Raw genomic sequence first — 22,652 nt, 5'->3', positions numbered from 1 at the left:
GTGTCTTTTGAAATGTACATTTGTCTTTAGGGTTTCTGATATGGTTCAATCTATAATGATTCATGGAACCTGGGTTTACCGATTTAGAAATACCATGTCACTCAAGCCAGTATGGTTTTTGTTCCTGAGGCAGCTGTTTTGTTTTTCTTTCCATGTTTTTGGTTTTGTGTTTTAGAGTACCTGTGTGTTTACATGTGAATGCATGTGCAAGTGTTTACTTTTTAGTGTGACTACCCTCACCATGTCTCATTGTCTCTTTCAGATAAAAATGCTAAATCTAGACTGTCCTTTCACTATTTTCTCCTGTGGCATCCAATAGAGTTGTTAGGAACGTTTAGATCTTGAGGAAAAATGGTTCTAAAAACCATTTTTATCCTGGGATTTGTCAAATATTTTACAGTAGGATTCCTTGACAACTTTCAAACAGCTAAGAAGATGTTTACCAGAATTGTATTAGTTTTTAGCACATTTTGTATTATTACTGTCTAGCACCTTCTTCACACCATAGTACCCAGTGCTTGTTCAGTCGTGGCAACCCGCATACAGGGGAAATAGATTTTGAAGCTCTAGCTGTCCCTCCCATCACTGTTCATTGCAACCCCCCTTTTTTTTTTGCAAGACTCAATATAAGTACATTAATAGTAACATCACTTCTGCTATTTAAACAGAAAGTTGGCATACAGCAAAGTGACATTTTAAAGAAAGAATGGAGCTGTAGAGATAGGCTTAAATTAAAGAAAATTAGGTTAGTCAGTTCAATATATCTACCATATACACTCGAGTATAAGCCAACCTGAACATCTGCCGAGGCTCCTAGTTTTACCACAAAAACTGCATTTAAAATGTGCTGAAAACCTCGGCTTATAATCAGGTGTATACGATACGTTTTCTTCCTAGTTATTGCAACTGTATTGAAATGGAAATGCTCTTGTTACTTTCCAAATCTGGAAACTCGCACTGCCCTCACGTAGGAATTCATATACCATGGTGCAGTCTGTGGGTGATCAATGAAGTAGTATTGAACTGAGCACTGTAAGACACAGTCCTGATCTCTGGTCAGCTCCTGAGCTCTAGCAGGTGGTAGAACTGCATGTGAATATCCGCCTGAGCACATGATTAATTCCACAATGTTTATTAACCTTGTTATTGTCAAAAATGCTCTGCTTCTCTGAATGCATGTGTATGTCTGTGTTAACTTGTTTGCTTTGCTTTTTCAGATTCAGTCTGCACCCACCCTAACCTATGAAGATCCCGTTTTACAGCTGAAGAGCTCTTAGAGTTCTCTTCCAGAGTCCTTCTGTTTACCCAAAGTGGGGGAGAGAGGGCCAATTTGGGCACCTGTTTGTAAGTGCAGGTGACTAAAACACCATCAGAAGGTAGACCCTGGTGGAAAGGGTTCTGGTTAAAAAGGATGGTCAGAACACATCATGCTCAATTGCTCAATCAGGTGCTTCACTGTCATGCAAGTGAGATGAGATCTGGATAAAGGATCAGACACAGAAACATCCACCCACCCTCCCCTTAGGCCTGACTCTTCCCTTTGATATCACTGTAGTCTCCTAAAGGACTGAGCCAGTTGTTATTCCTGGGCAATTCCCTTTTTATCAAAATAGCTAACTCTAGATCCTCATGCCTGGCATGTAATCACTCTATTTAATGGGTTTCTGCATTTGTGAGTCTTTTGATTTATACTTAGTTAATTATGAATTATCCAGATCCTTGATTTCCCCCTCCTATTTCGTTCCTTCTAATTTTCCATATTTTGACGTGCTATGTAGCAAACCCACTGGTTCTTGTGGAATAACGGATCAGAACCACCCATTTGTTATCCTGTGTGTATCTCAAGTATCTGGGCCCTCTGTCCTCCATTTTCAAGGACAATAGTGGCAACTTGGCAAAAAGCCCTGAACCCAAATCATAATTAGGAACATCTTTTTACCTGAAATTACTTCTGGTTATCATCCAGAGCAGGAGTCCTCAAACTTCTTAAACAGGGGGCCAGCCAGTTCACTGTCCCTCAGACCCGTTGGAGGGCTGGACTATAGTTTAAAAAAAAACTGTGAACAAATTCCTATGCACACTGCACATATCTTATTTTGAAGTAAAAAAAACAAAACGGGCAAAAAACCCAGCAGGCCAGATAAATGTCCTCGGCGGGCCACAGTTTGAGGACCCCGATCCAGAGTATAGGCCAAGGTCAACATACTGTCCAAATAAGGGGAGTTTTCTCAGTATGATTTCTGTGCCTTTTCCTCTTCCACTCTCCCACCAACTTTTCCATCCTTGATGTATAACTTGCTTATTTCACATTTCAGGATAATAGCTTGTATTTGTGAATTGAGAATTATTAATCATCTCTTGACCCATTTAAATTTTAATCAGACCCTGCAGAAACAACAGAATACCTGTCACCAGAAACTACAGGATCTTTGCAGCTGGTTAGGACAAGCAGAAAGAACATTGGCTGGCCACCAGGGCAGTGCCATCCCACAGGACCTATCTGCCTTGCAAAAAACTCAAAGTGACTTGAAGGTCAGTATGAATTAATTCTTTTTCATTCTTTCAGCAAGTGTTCATAAAAGCTGCTGTATGCCATTTAAGAGATAACCAATTGATGGAGCCCAGCTATCAGAAAGGATAGCATCAAAAAAATTTTTTTAAAAAGGATAGCATCTTAGGTCTTAATCTCATCCTAAAACAGGTGGCCTCAACCTGTCCATTAAAAGAAAGCACATAGCATCTTAGGTCTTAATCTCAATCCTAAAACAGGTGGCCTCAACCTGTCCATTAAAAGAAAGCACACCAACATAAATGTGATCAAAGAGCTTTTTTTTTTTAATCGTTTTATTAGGGGCTCTTACAGCTCTTCTAAAAATCCATACATTAATTGTACCAAGCTCTTCTAAAAATCCATACATTAATTGTACCAAACACATTTGAACATACGTTGCCATCATTTTCAAAACATTTTCTTTTTCTCCTTGAGTCCTTGGTATCCGCTCCCTTTTTCCCTCCCTCCCAAAGAACTTTTAATAAAATCTATGAACAAAGTAAGGGATTGTCAGAGCCTACATTTTAAGGGCTTGGTTTACAGCAGGCTTTGGTTTATAATGAAGATCCCTAACTCCATTTTGAATCTTTTATTTTCTTTCCATTTTGAATCTTTACCTAAATTCAGCTTCCATTTGTGTTCTTTCTGACCATTAACTGGCAGTGTTAAAGAAAAAATTTCTTTTATCAGGAATGTGTTTTAAAGTGGATTATGATTCTCCTGCCCAGCCCTTTCCCTTCAGGCACTTGGTTGGGATTGCTCTTAATGGAAGTTGGGATGCTAGGGCCACAAGATTATGAGTCATACTTCAACCAAGGTAGTCAGGAGGGCCCTGGGCTTTTCTGGATTGCAATGGTGTGCACATTTCAATTACAGTCATTTCCTGCTTCCATGGTCTTGCTCGTGACAGTGATGAGTTAGTCTGTTGTCAGTCATGATTCTGTGGTACGTTTCTCTGTTCTATAATTAACAACATGGCCATGAAGCCTTTGGATACCATTATGGCCTCATACTGATGATCTCCCTCATCCAGATGATTTGTCTTTGCTTTGTCTTTGTCCTGTAGAGACTTGATAAAGGGCTTTCTCTCAAAAAAAAAAAAAAAAAGTGTCCCACTGAGAAATGAAGGCTATGTAGGTGTTAATGCATTAACAGCTGGAAGGAGGAAGAGCACATATGAGAGGGCTGTGTGTTGGACCTGAGATAGGAATGGGATCAAGCACAGCATTTTCAAGGAATTGAGGGCATTTAGTTTAGCAGGGATTAAATGGTGAACGATGAGGCTTGTGAAGTAGGCGGAAACTAGCTCATGCTCATCCTTGTAGGACATACTAAGGATATAGATGATAGTCACAAAGTAAGGGATCAGCCAGTCAAATCAGCTAGAATTATGCTTTAAATACACACGCACACACGCACGTATTGAGGATAAATCATTACAAAATAAAAATCTATTATTCAACATGTTTATGAGCTGTCTCCTTTTTGCCTTCACTATAATATTTGCTTAGAAAATACTTAATTTTCCCCCATTGGTTTAGACTTAAGCCTTAAGGTAAATAACAAGGGACATATATCTTTAGAAAAATATCATCCTAGCCTTTCCATCTTTGTCCTGTTAGAGGACTTAGAAGTACCAAAGTTGAAGCCTCTGTCTTCCTTGTTTTTCATGTGTTAAGGATTTAGAGGATGATATTCAGAATCATGCCACCTCATTTGCCAATGTTGTCAAAGACGTTGAAGGATTCCTGGGAGAGAACCAGACCAAGTTGAGCCCTCATGAGTTGACAGCTCTCCAGAACAAGCTTCGTAAGACTAAGGAACAATATGAAACTCTCCAGAGTCAGACACGAGTGGCCCAGAAGGAGCTGGCGGAAGCAGTGACCTCAGCTGTCCAGCAAGAAACTGAAAAGGTAACCAGACTGCTTTGAACACTTGATATTTTTCAAAAGAGAAAGTTTTGGTACTCGAACAAATAAAAGGGCATAGAGAGCATTTTATCATGAAAAAGATGTGTGGTTAGTGAGTCCATCTTTATTTTTTATAAGGAACACCCAGAGGACTTTAAAATCACGAGTACTTGGTAGGGTCTACAAATTATCAAATACAGAGAGAGATTACTATTGGTATACTCTCCTCTGATTAATTAGAAAAGGACTGTCTTAGTTGGGAAGGTTAGTACGTAGTGCCTAATGACATTGGGGATCGTGGCACGGGGACCAAAGAAAAGCACTGGAAGTCTGACACACTCTTCTGTACCCTGCTTAGCACTGGTGGTGGGTTTTATCTGTAATCAGCCCAGAGGCTCTAACCTTAGTGATGGGGGTAGAGAATGGAAACGAGGGCATAAGTTACATGATGAATTCTGGACTACGTGATTTCAGTTCTATGTCATGGTACATATTAATGAATAAATTGTTGTAGCCTACTTAATTAAAGTGCTTGATTCATAAAATAGAATTTGAGAGAGTAAGTTAACCCATGTTCAGATTGGTAGAGAAACTAATAAGAGAACTCTGACTTTCCTTAGAGATGGGAAGCCAGATAATTGAGTGTGCCTGTGCTATTTCTTACCCCACCAATGTGCCAGTTTTGTATTTCTAGAAAGGGTTTCCTGAAGCCTTACTGGGGTGGGTAGGAGGGCTAAAAGATCTCTTTAATCCTGGGATTCGTATATTTTTTCTCTTGATATTGAGCAGTGGAACAGAAGAAATTTGGAGGTTTTAGGTAATTATATTTCAACAGATTTTAGATGTTGATTTGTGTGTGTGTGTCTGAAGACTTGTTTAGAGCCAGTGTGAGAACCTATCTTTTTCTTTAGCATAAAAATATAACCTGTTGTATAATTGCATATTCTGAGGCTTTCTCATTTAAACGGACTCTATGGCTTTCAGAGTAAAGCAGCAAAGGACCTGGCAGAGAACAGGAATAAGATTGATGCCCTCTTGGGCTGGGTAACTTCGTTGGGATCCTCTGGTAGAGAGCTACAGGCTGGTCTTCCAGGAATGGAGCAGATCTCAGGAGTTAACTTGGAGAAAGGAGCCTTGGATGCCACGGATGGTAACATGAGAGTGCACCAAGCCCCCGAGAAGCTGGATGAGCAATGTGAGAAGATAAAGGTAAGGATGCTGTCTTATCCTTAGTGTGCTGGGAGAATCTCTTCTACCCTGGACATGTCACCATGACCTACTTGTCCTAAATCTAGGGAGCATTTGTCAGCCCATATCTTCTTTGATATCTCAGCAGCTTCTGACACTGCGTTAGTTTTACTAGGGCTTCTGTGATAAATTTGATAGCTTAAAACAACAGAAATGTATGCTCACAGTTACTACTCTCTGAAAGTCAGAAATCCAAAATCAAGGCATTGACCAAGCCATGCTCCTTCCAAAACCTCTAAGGAGAATCAATCTTTGCCTCACCTAGCTTCTGGTAGCCCTAGACATTCCTTGACTTATGCAGCATAATTCCAGTCTCAGGCTTCACATGGCTTTCTTCGCTCTGTGTATATACACCTCAATATCTCTTTTCCCCCTCTTATTATAAGCACATCAGGCATATTGGGCTAGGATAACATCTAAAGACCTCATCTGCAAAGATCTTATTACAAATAAGTTCACATTTGCAGATAGGTGGAGACTGGGCCTACCTCAGCATATCTTAGGGGCCTGTAATTCAACCCATAGTACACAGTATTGGCTACTTTTCTTGAAATAGTTTCTCATTGGACATTGAATAAGGAAGACCACTGAAGAATCAATGCATTTGAATTGTGGTAATGGCAATAAATATTGAAGGTACCATGGACTGCCAAAGAAAAAACAAATTGATTTTGAAAAAAACATACAGCCAGAATACTCCTAAAAGGCAAGCATGGCGAGACTTCATCTCAGATATTTTGGACATGTTATCAGGAGAGACCAGTCCCTGGAGAAGTACATCATGCTTGGTAAAGTTGAGGTGCAGTGAAAAAGAGGAAGACTCTTAAGGAGATGGATTGACACAGTGTCAGCAATGATGGGCTCAAACATAAAAACAATTGTGAGGATGGCACAGGACTGGACAGTGTTTTGTTCTGTTGTGCATAAGGTTGCTATGAGTGGGAACCAATTCAGTGGCAGCCATCAGCAACATTGCCCTTCACGTAAAGTCTAAACTCTTCCTAGTAGTTTATATGGCCTCTCAGGAGCTGCTCCTATTTACCTGACCCTGTAGCTTACCTCCCTTCACATTTAAACCTCTAGCTATATTGATCTCCTTTGGTCAGAGTGGTTGCTTACTCTGCTCTGCCCTTCACATGCGGTAAGAGAGGGACGTAACTTTGAGTTAATTTTTAGTAATTCTTCAGATGTTGGCTTAGATTTCACTTCCACTTTAAAGTCCTTCTTCAGTACTTCCCAAACTTAGATTGTGTATTACTCCAGTGTGCGTCTATTAATCCTGTAGACTCCATTGTGTGGTAGTGTCTGTATTGCTGTGTAGGCTCTATGCTTGAAGGTAGAAAATGTTTCCTGATCACTTTTTATTTACTTTTGCTCATTTATTCTTTTGGCAAATATTAATACACTTGCTGTATTCCAGGTATTGGAGATAAACTAGTAACTCAACCAGATAAGTCATCCCTCAGAGCATTAACTGACATGTGTAGGCATGTTACATCAAATTATTTCAAAATATATATCAAATACTAGTAGACAGTAGTACTCCTACATAAAATACTCAGATGCCTCCATTCCCGTCCTCTGATAGGGTGCTTATGCACATGGATCACATATTGTAATAGTGACACTTTTGTAGCAAAGGAAATTTGGCTTAACTAGAAGACTTCTGTTGAACAGCCTGTATCAACTATTGCCTTGTTTGTACTAATAGAATTTTTGCCACTAAAATGCCACTTCTGTACTTGACAGATCCATTGGAGTGCATCCCCCAAGGCTGGATGGTCTAAAAGTAATATAGAGTAGAGATGGTTGTTTGTCAACTGGGAGCTTGCTGACTCCTCGGACAGAAATCACCCTGACCCTATAGCATCTTCATCCCAGGAAGGCAATTGCTTACTCTTGAGTATATGGGTCAGGTGATGAGGGCAGAGGCATCTGGGTGTTGCCTAGACAAAGCTATCCCTTCTTTTGAGCAAGATATGTTTGTTAGCCTAACTTTCCACATGATGTAGGAAGCTGAGGGCTTCATGTATGTATCAGTCTAGGTACTTTGGAGAAACAAATCCACGGCGACTCACGTATAAGAGAGAGTTTTATGCAAAGAAAATGTGCATCACGAAAACATCCCAACCCAATGCTGCCCAAGTCCACAAGTCCAACATTAACCCATTAACCCAACACCAGTTCACAAAGTCCTCCACCTCACAAAACAGAGGCAATGATGCCGACTGCAGGAGGAAAGCTGAGTCCGTGAACGTGTAAGCATCTCAGCACTGGCAAGGGTCTCCACACGGCTGCTCCAGCACCCAGGGCTGCATCGGGATAGATCCATGCGGCTTCTCCTTGGGGATGTCTTGTAGGAAATCCATCTTGCAAGCTGAAGCAGGGAACTGCTAAGGCAGCTGCATCCGATGCAACCATCACAAAACAAGAGACCCGAGAACTAGAAAGGCGAGGCTTCACCACCCATTTATCCCTCCGCCTTTCAACCAGCACCACATGTGATTATCGGCCAGGCTGGCACAATTAACTAACTCAATGTAGGAAGCTCAAGGCTTCCTACATCCAGACTAAAAGTAGACAATATTCTGGAGAAAAGTAGCCTACAGTCATTCTCTAGTCTGTTTAATTAACAAGAAAAAAACCCACTGCCATCAAGTGAATTTTCAATCATAGCAATCCTGTGTAGGGTTTCTGAAGCTATACATCTTTACAGGAGCAGATGGCCTCATTTTACTCCCCAGGAGCGGCTGGTAATTTGAACTGCTAGTTCTCTGGTTACCAAGTCCATTTCTTACACAACAACACTTGTATGCCTAGGCAGTATAAATGGGAACTCTGTTGAAACCCCCAGTATCCTCTATGAGGCTCAGGAAGAACATGATTTTTTTTTTTTAAACATGAGTTTTGAAAACAAATTTCTTAAAGAGCAAGAAAAAGGTGAAGCAGTCTACTTTCATGAAGATTTACAGCCTCATAAACCCTAGGAAGTAGCACCACTGTGTCCTGTAGGGTCACTGTGTCAGAATCAACTTATTGGCGGTTGGTGGTCTTTAAAGGACTCGAAATGTGGAATAAAAAATATCCACATACAAGGAAGCTTCACAAAGTTTGTGAAAAAATTCCATTTCTTTTTATCTCCCAATTTTTAAAAATTATTTTACTGGGGGCTCTTACAGCTCTTATAACATTCCATACATCAGTTGTATCAAGCATATTTGTACATATGTTGCCATCATCATTTCCAAAACATTTTCTTTCTACTTGGGCCCTTGGTATCAGCTCCTTTATTCCTTGAATTTTTTTTTTTAAGATCCCCTTATAGACATAGTATATAGGAAAAAGTGCACATTATTTATACTATTCTGAAATAGTTTATTTTCACTGGTCTATAAAATATATTTCAAAACTAAATCTGCAAGGTCTTTCATAATAGAGACAGAGTCTGTGGATATATGAGTGATGTATTTCAGAGCTAAATATTTACAGTTATTGTACTACCATGTATGATTTACTCTCCCATCTATAAATATAGATAGTTAATTAATTGACCATTTCCATATTCTCTTGGAGTCAGGTAGTTTAGTGAACAAAGTCATTTCTGTCTCCTCTGTTACCATTTACCTTAATTAAGACACATAACAGCCTTTTGTATTCATTTACTTATTCTTTTTAGCAAGAGTATTCTATCTCTTACATCCCTATTGTTTGGTTGGGCCATCAATCAGATGAGATAACACATGTACAATCATTTTGAAAACTTTGAATTCTATGTATTCAGTCACTTGATATTGGTATATGGAATAGTTCTTAGTGGAAGATGATGATTTCTGAGAAACTGGAAAATAGGCTCAGTAAGACTTCTGTCTACCTCTATTTGTAGAGATAGCCAATAATTGTAGTTTCCTTACTGTTTTTTGCTTGGGGGAATTATTTTCTAGGCTTATCACCAAGAATTGCTATCCCAGCAGCAAAATTTCATCATGGCCACTCAGTCAGCTCAGACCTTCTTGGACCAGCACAGCCACAATCTCCCACCTGAAGAACGACGGGTGCTGCAGGAGAAACTGGGAGAACTAAAGGAACAGTATGCAGCTTCCCTGGCCCAGTCAGAGGCAGAACTGAAGCAGGTGCAGACCCTAAGAGATGAGTTGCAGAAGTTTCTGCAGGATCATAGAGAGTTTGAAAACTGGCTGGAACGGTCTGAGAAAGATCTAGAGAACATGCATAAGGGAGATAGCAACCCAGAAGTGCTTCCCTCCCTACTGAAGCGGCAAGGGAGCTTCTCAGAGGATGTGATTTCCCACAAAGGAGACTTGAGATTTGTAACTATGTCTGGACAGAAAGTCTTGGACACAGAAAACAGCCTTGAGAAAGGCAGTGAACCCTCAGCAGCTGGAAACGTAGTGAAGGAGAAGCTGAGGGATGCAACCGGAAGATACAGTGCTCTCCATTCAAAGGTAAGAGGGAGGTTCCTGGCTTCAACGGCAGTCCTCACACGACTGCTGCTGATTCAGGGGCTCAGGAAACAATGACTGAGTTCATTTGTATGATGAATCCAGGCAGAGTATGTTCTGGAGCTCTGGAAAAAAGACAAAATGTGTAGGACACTGAGCTCATGCAGAATCAGAGTGTGTCTCGGCTTGCAGTGAAGGTCAGAGGCTCACTCTTTTTATCCTGACTAACAGGCTTTGATGCTCAAGAGACAGAGCACAGGAAATCTTAAACTAATTGCATAGTTTTTATTCCTGTGATAAATCCTTATCGTTCTCCTCTAAGAAGTCCCACTAGTTACAAAAGCTTTGATAGAATCTAGTCAATTCTTCATACTTTGGTTGTTCTTTCTGCTAACCCCAAACTTCCCCCAGAAAGACTTGTGCCTTTTAATCTCTTACTTTTGCCTGTAACCTAATTTATGTTCCTTGGGTAGCTTGTTTTAGAGTCACAAAATCTTCCTGTGTGTGTAATAAAGTTGGAAGAGTAGTGTGATGCCAGTAACGACAATCCCTCTTATAGAAAATGCTGCTCCTCTTTCCATAAACTTCTGGCACTACTATTACATGTGGATAGAGTGAGTTCTCTGTTAAAAATCCAGGCCTCTTTCTCTGGGCTGACCCCAGGATACTGTTACTTTTAGCCCAACCTTGCTTATGTCTGCTTTCGTTTCTTTCTCTGGTGCAGTGCGCACGGCTGGGCTCTCACCTAAACATGCTGCTGGGCCAGTATCAGCAGTTCCAGAGCAGCGTCGACAGCTTGCAGGCCTGGATGAGGACTTGTGAGGCCAGTGTGGAGAAGCTCTTATCAGATACTGTTGCTTCTGACCCTGGGAACCTACAACAGCAACTTGCAACAACAAAGGTAAACCAGGACGCAGGCTGTGTTGGAATGTCAAGACTTGGTATTTCTTGATTTGGAATATCCCCACGCATTTATCAAATGCTTGCATGAGTTCAAGACAGCAGTTGGGATGCTCTAAACAAGATCTGATTCCTGGACACTTTGCTCTCATCTCTGACTATGAACAAACTGAAGATCATTCTATAAACCTGCTTAGTAACTCTAGGTTCCTAGAACTAGCTTTGATTCCTTACTCAAGATATTTTTCTTTTGTCTCCTTTCATGGACAAGCAGCAGTTGCAGGAGGACTTGGCTGAGCACCAAGTACCTGTAGAAAAGCTCCAAAAAGTAGCCCATGACCTCATGGAAATTCAAGGGGATCCAGCACCAGATCACAAGCATGTTCAAGAGACAACAGGTATGGAGTATTCCCTTCGGTTTGTAATACATCACATCATGCTATGCAATCTGTAGGCCTAGGTAAACGAGAGGCTGAATCTCTATAGATGAATAGATTATCGTCAAGTAGCTGCCCCTCTCATGAACTTGATTCTTGCACCATTGCAGAATCTTCACAATCTGACTGGAATCCCTTTCCCTCAGGCATTCTTCCTTCTAGCCACACCCCTTTTCATAAAAAGACCAGTTGTTTGACTATGACTATGTCCCTGCGGTATCTCTATTGCTTAGCTGCACTTAAGTGAGTGCTTATCCAGCATGATGGAATCTTGCTCATGCGTCTAGATGTAGCTAAGAGGTCAGTCACTTCCTTTGTAAAATCCTGACCACTCCTATCAAAAGTTTGCTCCATAAAACTAAAAGATAGAAAATAATCATTCTTTCTAGACTACTCTAATATGTACTCCTAGGACCAATGCAGCACTTATAACTTAGTTGGTTTTTGGTTAGTTGTGATGTGTCCCCCTCTGCTTCAGAAGTGATCGACTGGCCTGACAACTGTTTTAGTGTTACGTTTGCAGAACACAGAACCTTATCTCAATTATCTTTAGCCTAACCATCTAGCACAATTTCTGGCACTTAGGAGGTACTAAGTAAATAATGCCTAATGAATGAATATGGCTCAAGTACTAAGGAACTTCAAGCTTTTTCCTTCTATTCATGTGTCTTGATGCCCATTGTTGTTATCACTAGTATACAATTTAAATGCACACCTTTAAAAAGACCAATAAAAAAGAAAATGTGCTCATTCTTTTTTTTCTCCTGTCCTTGATTAACCAGATTCTATAGTCGGCCGTTTCCAAAGCCTTTCCAGTAGTCTGGCTGAGCGCTCTGCTCTGTTGCAGAAGGCAATTGCCCATTCTCAGAGTGTCCAGGAAGGCCTGGAGAGTCTGCTACAGTCCATCAGCGAAGTTGAAAAAAATCTAGGAGGGGAGCAGGTGGCATCCCTCTCATCTGAAGTCATCCAGGAAGCCCTGGCCACTAACATGGTAAGACCTGTGCACCTAGGGTTAGCATAGAAGGTGTGTTCGCCATGTGCCATAATTGTCTTATTTTGAAAAACATATATATCAGGAAAAGAAATAACTGCTCTGAATCTTCTAATAATCTTTAGAGAAAATGATTGATCCATGTAGAGATATTTTTACCCAATTTCCATTTTTTTTTTTAAGGTACTTTATATATACAATCATTTTATTGGGGCTTGTACAGCAACTGTCACAATCTATACATACGTCCGTTGTGTCAAGCTCACTTGTACATATGTTGCCATCATCATCTTCTTTTCTTTTTTTTGGATACTCATTTGACTTTTAAAAAAAATCATTTTATTGGGGGCTCATACAACTCTTATCACAATCCATACATACATCCATTGTGTGAAGCACATTTGTACATACATTGCCATCATCATTTTCAAAATATTTTCTTTCTGCTTGAGCCCTTGGTATCAGCTCCTCATTTTTCCCCTCCCCTCCACCCAATTTTCATACCGTTGTTGAGTGAGAAAAGTGGCAACAGTGTCATTTGATGGAATAGGCTGGAGAATTAAGGGGATAAGATGGGAGTTATTATGAAAGCTTAGTTGTCCTTCAATCTTCCCTTAAGGAGGTAAACAGGTCATTACTAGAAATCTATGAGCTTGTTGCTCTGAAGTAGGTGAACTAGAGCTGACGGACATGTTCTTGATGACAGAAATTGAAGCAGGATATTGCTCGGCAAAAGAGCAGCTTGGAGGCCACTCGTGAGATGGTGACCCGATTCATGGAGACGGCAGACAGCAGCACAGCCTCTGTGCTGCAGGGCAAACTGGCGGAGGTGAGCCAGCGCTTTCAACAGCTCTGTCTACAGCAGCAAGAACAAGAGAGCTCCCTAAAGAAGTTTCTGCCTCAGGCAGAGATGTTTGAGCATCTATCTGAAAAGTTGCAGCAATTTATGGAAAACAAAAATCGGATGTTGGCCTCTGGAAATCAGCCAGATCAAGATATTGCACAATTTTCCCAACAGATCCAGGTGAGCATTATCTGCCAAAAGAAGGGCAATCAGAGAACCAACATTTATTGAGCACATACTGTGGTCTCGGAACTTGGATTACCTTACAGAATTATCATAGCTATCCCTGTAAACTTGATGTTATTTGCCCATTGTTTGAAAACACAACCTCGATTTATTTTTCACTCATACTAATTGTTTGACCCAGGTCAGCAGTCAGCAGTGGTCTCACTGAGGGACACAGACTGTAGTAGAAAGTAACTTTAGAGTACGTTCCTAGCATGGAATTGCTGCATAAGTAGTTTGGGTAGATATTGCCATTTCCCCTCCCATGTTGTCTTTTTGCACTCCAAGCAATATATGAAAGTAACCGTTGCCCCACAGCGTCACCAGCGGGATGTGTTGTCAAACTTTCAAGGATTTATCAGTCTGACAAGTAAAATACCATCTTTCAGTGTAGCTTTTATTTCTCTTAAGAGGGAAGTTAAATGTATTTCTATACATTTAAGTGGCATTTACTTATGAGCCATTAGTTCATATCTTTTGCCAATTCGAGTTTTGAGTATTTTCCCTCATAAGGGTTCTTACATGCTAGCAAAATTAACTCTTTCTGATATATAACAAATATTGTCTTCCAGTTTGTCCTTTGTCTTTATGGTGTTTTTTTAACCATGTAAGTGTTTTTGTTGGCTTTTTTAATAGGATTTTTCGCAGCTATAGTTGCATGTTCTAGGGAAAAAAACCACATTAGATTTATTTGTATATACACAAACATGCATGTATCCATATGCACATCATTATAAAAAAATTGACATCTTTGTGGATGTCTTTCCATTTGCTCACATCTGCACCGGTGTCTTTCAAGGGTGTTAAAGTTTTATATATTTTATGTCATTTGATTCCTAAGATTGTACCTTTTGTGTTGCTATTATGAGTGGAATATGGGGATTTTGTCTTGATTTGTATGTTGATTTGATATCCTGTTATCTTATTGAATCCTTTCATTGTCTAATTCAGTTGTTAATTCTCAAATTCTATAAGTATACTTTTATGTAATCTGCAAATAGAGTTTTACCTTTTCTTTTCCACTTCTACCAGTGTCACAAATTGTTTCTCTTACTTAGTGGCTTGTGGGGTTAAGGGTAAGAGGGAACCCCACAAAACATCACAGGTTTGGTAGGCGCAATTGTACAGCGATAATAAGTAGAGATTATAGTAAAGTCATAGAGAGCATGAGAGTTAAAGGATAGAGTCAAGTAATGGAGTCAGACGCAATTCATGGTAGCATAGCTCACCTCCGCCCGCCTTGATGGTCCTCGTGGAGGGGGCTTAGCTGTCAGAGAAGAAGCCGCTGCTTCATCCTCCTTAGTCACCTTCTCCAGCCACCCTCTGGCCAGCCACCCTTGTACCAGGGAGCCTCGTTATTTATTGCTCACCACATCGTAATCATACATCACTGAAAGGGGCAATACAATTCATTCTAGAACAAGTTTGATCGCTCTAATGTCTCACATAATAAAGCAGACCATTACTATTCTGGGAAGCATGCAAGTTCCCTGATAGTGGACAATAGCCTGAGTCATCAGGAGGGATATTAGCATAGGCAATACAATCAATAGGAGAGGAATCACCTAGGGGTGTGCCCACATTGGTTGTGGAATAGACAGTGGTATCTGCTTGATCTAAACAGCTGATAATGGCTAACTAACCTTGGTCACCCTTGGGCGGGTTTGCCCTCTCTGGTATCTCTGCAAGTGAATAGACCACCATTATCCTTATCAGAAGGGAGTGGGTCTTATTCAGGGTGAGTCAGACTAATGGTCTAGCCACTACAGATGGCCAATGTCAAGGAGAATAACCTCTGACCTACTTTCGCCGAGAGTCACTCTTAAGCAGCTAAGTTTGGTACATATTTTGGGGAGACAACTTAAGAGAATTCCTTCTGTTCCCCACAGTGGCTAATGTTTTCAATACAGTTTTAATAGTAGCAAATAGAGTGTGTTTGCCTCATTTTTTCAAAAGAGGTTTTCAAGGTGCAGGAAAAGATAGTAACCTAAGAGCTAGAGCCATGCTGCACAACTACCTATGTATTCTAAAACCATTGACTGCATTTAAGATGGATGAATTTTACATATCTGTGTAAATCATATCTCACAGTTCTTTCTTAAAAAGGAGGGGAGGGAAAGGTTGGGGGGAGAGAACTCAAATCAGTAAGTGACAAAACCATGAGTGAATTTCAGGCCTTTTGGATTCCTGAAACCTCCAGTTTTTTCATTCTTTGATGTTGCCTCCCAAATCTTTGAGTATTTGTTATAAGGAGGTAAGAATCCTTTGTACTTCTGGGCAATTCTCCAGTGGTTTAGAGAAGTCCTGTGTAATGAATGGTTTGATCTAGCAGTTAAATACAATGCACTTGCCTCTCTGTTCACTTATTTCTAAGGAGCAAAGAATATAAAACAGTGCCTTCATTTGCCTTGACAGGAATTTAATTTGGAAATGCAAGACCAGCAGGAGAACTTAAGTACTCTTGAGGACCTGGTTAATGATCTGAGCTCCTATGGCTTTGCTCCGGACCTATCCCAGCATCAGGAGAAGGTACAGAATCTCAAAAAGGACTTTACAGAACTACAGAAAACAATTAAAGAAAGGTGAGTTTTCACATGTGTGCTAACACAATGGCAAGAACTGAGTATTTTTCTCACTGTTGGGTGAAGTGATTCCCCTCTTTGCCCCCATTATCAGAAAAGATGGCATCAAGGACTCAGCTACTGAGACACAGGAGATTGGGAAGTATTAATTTCAGACAAAACTACCTAATCTATCCAATACATGGTATACTTTTCTATTACTAAATAATGACTTTCTTCTCAGTAAATTGCCCAGTTTCCTCTTAGTAGAATTGGAAGCCCAGGTCACTTGCATCAAAGAGAACAAATTAGGGACCATGATTGAGGGTATTTGAAATAAAGGAGAAATATTGAAAACCTCCCAGATATATATGATAAAGGGTTGTATTGACACATGTAAGTTGCTTTGGGGTGAAAATGTCCAGCTTGTCCTCCCCAGGCACATAACGGACTCTGTGACAAAGATGACTATCTCTGTTTATGAGTGACCCGTTGACAACCTGGGGTTCCCTGTTAGAAATCTTCATGAGGGTTGAAGAGCATTAGCAAAACTTCTTAAACAAATCTTTATTTAGCCATAAATAATCTTAATTTAGCAGATGACTGCCTTAGTTATAAGAGGAAAGCAAATGCATTAACAAGTACCCGTTGCTGCCGATTAGTTTACATTCATGGCAACTCCACGAATCTCAGAGTAGCACTCTGCTCCATAGATTTTATGGACCGACAACAGTGGGTTAGCACTAGCCTGCTAACCTAGCAGCAGTTCAAACTCATCCAGTGGCTCTATGAGAGAGACCTGCTGATCTGCTCCCATAAAGGGTACAGCCTCGGAAGCCTTATAGAGTAGTTCTACTCTTGTCACATATGGTCACTTATGAGTCAAAAGAGACCCAATATACAACAACAGTCTTTACAGAAGCAGATTACTAGCCTTTAGGTTGGAAGCCAATGGTAAAACACTTGTAAGGTGTATGTTCTTGTGTTGATTGATTCATACCAACCCTGAGAACTGCCCCAACAGTTTGCTAGGTTGTAAATCTTTACTATGAGAAGAGCCACTTGAGAGTTCAAACTGCCAGCCTTTCAGTTAGCTACCCAAGACTTAACTACTACCTAGTAGAAAAGATGGGGATAAACAAAGCTTTTTTGTTTTCCTTCCCATTTGCTTGATGGTCTTTCAGGTTTATGAGGAGCCAGGATCTGTGACCTGCTGACTGAGTGATACATGTGGCCTTTTCCAGTAGTGTAGTTGAATCCTCCATGATTTATTTTCTTCATTGGTGTGCTGAGTTCTCTGAGTTTTAGTTTAGCATCTTGCTTGCCAGATAAATTATCCTTGAAAGCATCAAATACTTAAAAAGTAGCAGAGCTGAAATTTGGATCCAAGGCTCACATTCTTTCCAGTATGTTCATAGTGTCTAAATAGCAGGCTCCTTTTAGTTTTTCTCACTTTCACTTTAGCCCAGGGTAAGATTGAAGACTCCTTCCCTCAGGAATGTCCAAACAAGGGCAACAGATTCCTGTGTTTGATGCTCTCCTACATTGTATGTGACTGTTTAGCCACACCCGCTAAACATAATGGAAAAGATTATGTTAAGGAAAGGCCTTGTTGGGAACTGCTGCTTAGAGTCCCAACATGAACCTAGTCTGAGCTCAGACTGACCTCATTACAAAGCTTAGTCTGACAAGTAAAAAAATTTCTTCACTGACAGAGAGGAAGATGCATCGTCTTGCCAAGAGCAATTGGGTGAATTCAGAAAGCTGGTTAGGAACTTCCAGAAATGGCTGAAGGACACTGAAGGAAGTATTCCACCTACAGAGACTTTCAGGAGTACTAAAGAACTGGAGAAAGAGATTGGACATCTGAAGGTAGGTAAACAAAAGGGTTTCCAGGAATCATGCTATACAGTGTTTAGAAGTCTCCTTGGGCCAATCTGCAAATTTATTAGGGAAGTGTTTTGAGAAATTCAAGTTAACACTCTGCATCAGAATAGAAATGCCTCCATTCTTTTTGTGTAATTACCACCTGCCCCTACTCAAGAACCAAGTTCCATAATATCTACCCTTTGCAAAAACAAAAGCAAATAAATCTTCTGGAAATAAAAAACAAAGTTTAAGCTGTTTCATGGGTGCCGCTGGTGCAGCAGTGGATGATATACATCCAGCTGTCAAAGTCCAGTCCTCAAGACACTTACTCTCTTTTGTATATTTGAGAATTAGGCAAATATTAACAATGTTAATCAGGAAATGTGATCAGGAGATCAAAGAGAAAAGAGCTAATAGAGAAGAAGTTAGAATCCAGTAGTTGGAAGATACTTGCAAGGATGGACCAGCCTTCCTCACATCCCATGCAACATCCCTTTGGTATACCATTTTTGCTTCATCTGGTATCTGCCCAAGCCTCCAGCATCTCTCTTATTTTTGTTGAGATCAGCCAAATCTTTTTACAATGGACTCTTATGCATTTGTACTTATTTTCTCAGTAATACAAGCTTTATCTTAAACAGATGAAAGAGAAGAGTTTGGTTCCTTTCACAGAGAGGTTACCTGGAGCATTTACTGTGGGAAATTCCCCAGGGAAGCAGTTACCAAACTTTCTTAGTGTTTCAGTCAAATTTTCATGGGCACCTTTAGACCAACACTGCCTTTCAGTTCCACTTGTTTAAGTACTTAGGTTCAAACCATTTAATAGTAGTTGTTCACATGATGTCCAACAGATGTCACTGTATTTTCCCTCAAAATTTCAAAATATACTATAAGTAAATGCAGTTTGGAACTTTTACCAGGTGGAATCAAAAGTGATTGGGAAAGTAAGATGGCTGGGAAAGTAGATGGCTGGGAAAGTAAGGGACCCTGGTGAAAGAAATCAATTCTAAAGGCACTTCTTTAGAAAATCTCATCATGGAGATCACAGCACCTGATTCCCAAGCTAATTACAAGGAATGACTGAAGGTCAGTGTGAAGTTAGGCAAAATGAGTTTGCTAGATAGCATGGGTTGTGTGTCTTTCTTTGCTGATTAACTCTGAAGTGTAAAGTCAAAAGCAAAGTAAATTGCCAGGGAGCTTTGGCATGGAGGAAAGGAAGGAAGACTGAGAAAGGGGCCCTGCTATGGAAAGAGTAAATGCGCCCGGGGCAGGCCATCCACATCTTGGAGACTTTCCCCGCCACCTGCCACTTCTGTCTTAGGACAGGTTCCACTGTTTTCTAATAAGCTTTCTGTGGTAGTTAGAACTCTGACTTCAGACCCAACCTAAAGTTCCCTTGATAAATGCAGTCTAGGCTATGATACTCTCCACAACTGAATGCCCACCTCCTTTTACCATTTCTTGATCTTTTTAACACTCACCCTTTGGCCCAGCTGGCAAACTCAAGTCTTAACTCAAAGCACTCCTCTGTTAATATGTCTTCTCTTGTACTTTCAGAGTTTACTGACTTGGCATTTTTTTTCTGTAATAGTGTGTACCATATTATTTTTAGTGCAATTGATAATCTTAGTTCTAGATTTTTTTAATTGTGTCGGTCCTTTTTAAAAAATTCCCAGTTGCTGGCATGGTGCCTGGCCCATAGTAAACACTCAATAAATATTTGATGGATAAATGAATCAGAAGGCCCTGAATATTCCATGATATCATTGTCCCACACTTTGGCAAGCTAAAACAGGATCTTTAAATGGCCGAGTATGTAAATATGATTTCTCACTGCTTGTCAAAACTGTAGGGATGATATATAGAAGAGCAAGTGTTCTGATTTATTATGAAAAGAAGGCCTCTGATGTTATATTTAGCCACTTTGTTCTTTAAACAGGGCCTCTTAGATGACTGGGAAAGGAAGGGAACCCTGGTGGAAGAAATCAATTCTAAAGGCACTTCTTTAGAAAATCTCATCATGGAGATCACAGCACCTGATTCCCAAGTCAAGACAGGTGAGTGCAGTCTCTGTTTCTTCTCTCAGAATCAAGTCTGGGTCCCTAAAGTAGTCTCCCCACACCCCTTAGCCTAATTAGTTTTCCCCTTTGTTAGGTAACATTGCTCTATTTTGGAAAATTATTTCTCATGATGAGAAAGATAAATAGGCTAGATGATCCATATAGAACAGTCAAATAAACTTGCCAGGATTAAAATGCAGTTTTCCATTTTGAAAGCTTTCTTTTAAACAGATAAATGGGATAAGAGTTTGTATCAACTTGCAGTTGGGTCAGCCCTGACGTGGCAGGGTGTGATAACCAGAGAGGAACTAGGTTCTTGAGTGTCAATACTGGTACACTAGAGACTGGCACAGTGTGCCCAGAAGTGTGTAACCTCTGGATATAGATTAAGTTCACTCAAAATTTAATATAAGCTTGTAGCCAGTTGCTGATTGTTAACTGGAATTTCATAGATTTTATTTCTATACTGCTAGTTCACTCTTATAGTCGCTTGAATTGGTTAAAGAAAAAAATTCTTTTTTTTCTTTCTTTATCCCCTCCTGAGAATGATTGCGACTTTGTGGTAGCCTAAAGTTTAAAGATCTCTTGGAACTATCCAAGAGTGAAACATTTTAAGGGATTGGTCATTTTTATAGTCTAGCCCACGAATTTCTGAAGTCAGTGAGAATGTGTGTGTCTAGATCACGAGTCAACAAACTGCCTATAAAGGGCCAGACAATAAATAGTGTAGATTTATTTGCCAGATGATCTCTTGGCCCCTACTACCTAACTGCCTTTGGGGCACAGAATCAACTGTAAACTTTAAACGAATGGGTGTGGTTGTGTTCCAATAAAACTTTATATATAGCAAGGAACTGGAGTGGGCCAGTAAGCTGTAGTTGACAGGCTCTTGGACTTAATTAGTGGGTTTTCAAACTTTTAAAACAACTCCAAGCATCGTTTTTTAAAAACTAACTTTCATAAAACCTCATAAAACAAAAAAATAGCATCTCTTTATTATGAGTATAAAACTTTGAGAAGGGAGGTTATGAGATGACAGCTTCACCATCTGTTTCTGAATTGTATGTGGTCTCATTGCATCTAGAAAAATATGGCTCAGATAAGTATTTGCAAAAGATGTTTTTAAAGGTTCAGTTTATAATCTTGGAATACTCTAATTAAACTGAACTTAAAACTAAAACTGAACTAGGAGCTTGAAAATAATGTTACAAATTATTGTTTCAACATCAGATTACTAAAAATATCTTTAAAAACATGAAAAATGCTTTAAATAGACATTGAGGATAAAGAGTTGTCCTTATCTGACATTGTCATGGCTTGAGTGTTGAAATTCTGTCCTCACACACGTTTGCTCTGAGGAGGTGTGCCTCAGCCTTTTTGGTCACTGAATGTAGTGTCATTCACATGTGCTGCAGGGTGTCTTTCTTGGCATCAGATACATCAGTGGACATGCACACAGCCTTTTCTAGTTACTCTCAGAAAGAAGTTTCACTGTGCTTGGAGTAAGCAGGAGCTACTCTATTCTTCCCCAAAAGGCAACATAAATTGGTTGTTTCTAGAAGACGCAAATGGCGTTCATAACTAAATGTGCATATTTACTGCCATTTCTAAGTAGTTGGAAATACATTCTCAGTATTAAATTTAAGCCACATTCACAGAACTCTTAAAGCACTTCCCTCACAGCGCTTTCAAAATCACTAACCTGGGTGCTCTTACAGTTCCCTTCCAAATCTGAACAACCATGAACATCTCTGTGCCTCACATTTCTGTGGCTCTGTCTGTTCGATAAGGAGTTTTCACCTACTAAGGTAGTTATCTCATTACCCACTCCATTAACCCTGCAAGAGTTGACAGGCTAGGTATTATGATGGTAATATCCTAGAGAAGAAATGGGAGTCTCTTCCTAGATGAAGGCTCCTGTACTGAGTGACAGCCTTACGGAGGATCCTCTTCTTCTAGTTACCAGTCTGCTTTCTTTTTGCCATCATCACACTTTGGTGGACTATGATTTTCAGTTAGGTCCATTTAAAAAAAATTTAACATTAATACTTAAATATTTTTATAATCACCTCCCTAATAAAAAATATATATATATTTTAAAATGTGACCTTGTACATGACTTTTTACACAGTGAAATTAATGAACAGGATAATTTTAGTGTCCTTTTAATGTAGCATTGCATCCTGAATAGATTACAGATTTATATATAATCTTTATCATTAGACGATGTGAGATTTTTGTTGTTGTTTATTTTGTTTTTAACTTAAGATAGGAAACTACCAAAATAGAAAGAATCATCTAGGGGAGAATATGGAAGAAATTGTAGTTCTCAGAAACCAAAAAGACCCAAAGCAGATTTTATGAAAATATTTGTGAACTGTGTTTATTTGACTTCAAATTTCTATTATCTGGTTATGGCAGGGAGTCAAGAAGAGGATGTAAGAGAGAAAATGGGAAAATCTTTCTTTAGGAATTTTATAGGCTGGGTTTATTCTAATGTCTTTTTTAAAAGAGTGCTGCTGCTTATGTCTTTAATTATACTTGGGATTCGTTTTTATTATATTGAAGGACCTTTTTTTTTTTTTGCTTTATTATAATC

The 22,652-nt window shown here is 39.7% G+C and overlaps 1 protein-coding gene across 1 annotated transcript in view; it reads left to right on the top strand.

The window, feature by feature from the left end:
- The window catches only part of MACF1 (microtubule actin crosslinking factor 1), a 406,007-nt gene that overhangs the window by 280,933 nt on the left and 102,422 nt on the right, over positions 1-22,652 (top strand). The window contains exons 36-46 of the mRNA XM_004704946.2: positions 2,383-2,532; positions 4,231-4,464; positions 5,446-5,670; positions 9,651-10,169; positions 10,891-11,067; positions 11,341-11,464; positions 12,286-12,494; positions 13,201-13,518; positions 15,979-16,145; positions 17,840-17,996; positions 19,933-20,050. Of these exons, the coding sequence (XP_004705003.1) occupies positions 2,383-2,532; positions 4,231-4,464; positions 5,446-5,670; positions 9,651-10,169; positions 10,891-11,067; positions 11,341-11,464; positions 12,286-12,494; positions 13,201-13,518; positions 15,979-16,145; positions 17,840-17,996; positions 19,933-20,050 (2,398 nt within the window). The remainder of the gene's footprint in view (positions 1-2,382; positions 2,533-4,230; positions 4,465-5,445; positions 5,671-9,650; positions 10,170-10,890; positions 11,068-11,340; positions 11,465-12,285; positions 12,495-13,200; positions 13,519-15,978; positions 16,146-17,839; positions 17,997-19,932; positions 20,051-22,652) is intronic.

Source organism: Echinops telfairi, unplaced genomic scaffold, assembly GCF_000313985.2.
Source record: "Echinops telfairi isolate 266 unplaced genomic scaffold, ASM31398v2 ScPeMD7_7457;HRSCAF=8495, whole genome shotgun sequence".
NCBI lineage: Eukaryota > Metazoa > Chordata > Mammalia > Afrosoricida > Tenrecidae > Echinops > Echinops telfairi.
This window is presented reverse-complemented; position numbering and strand designations above follow the sequence as displayed.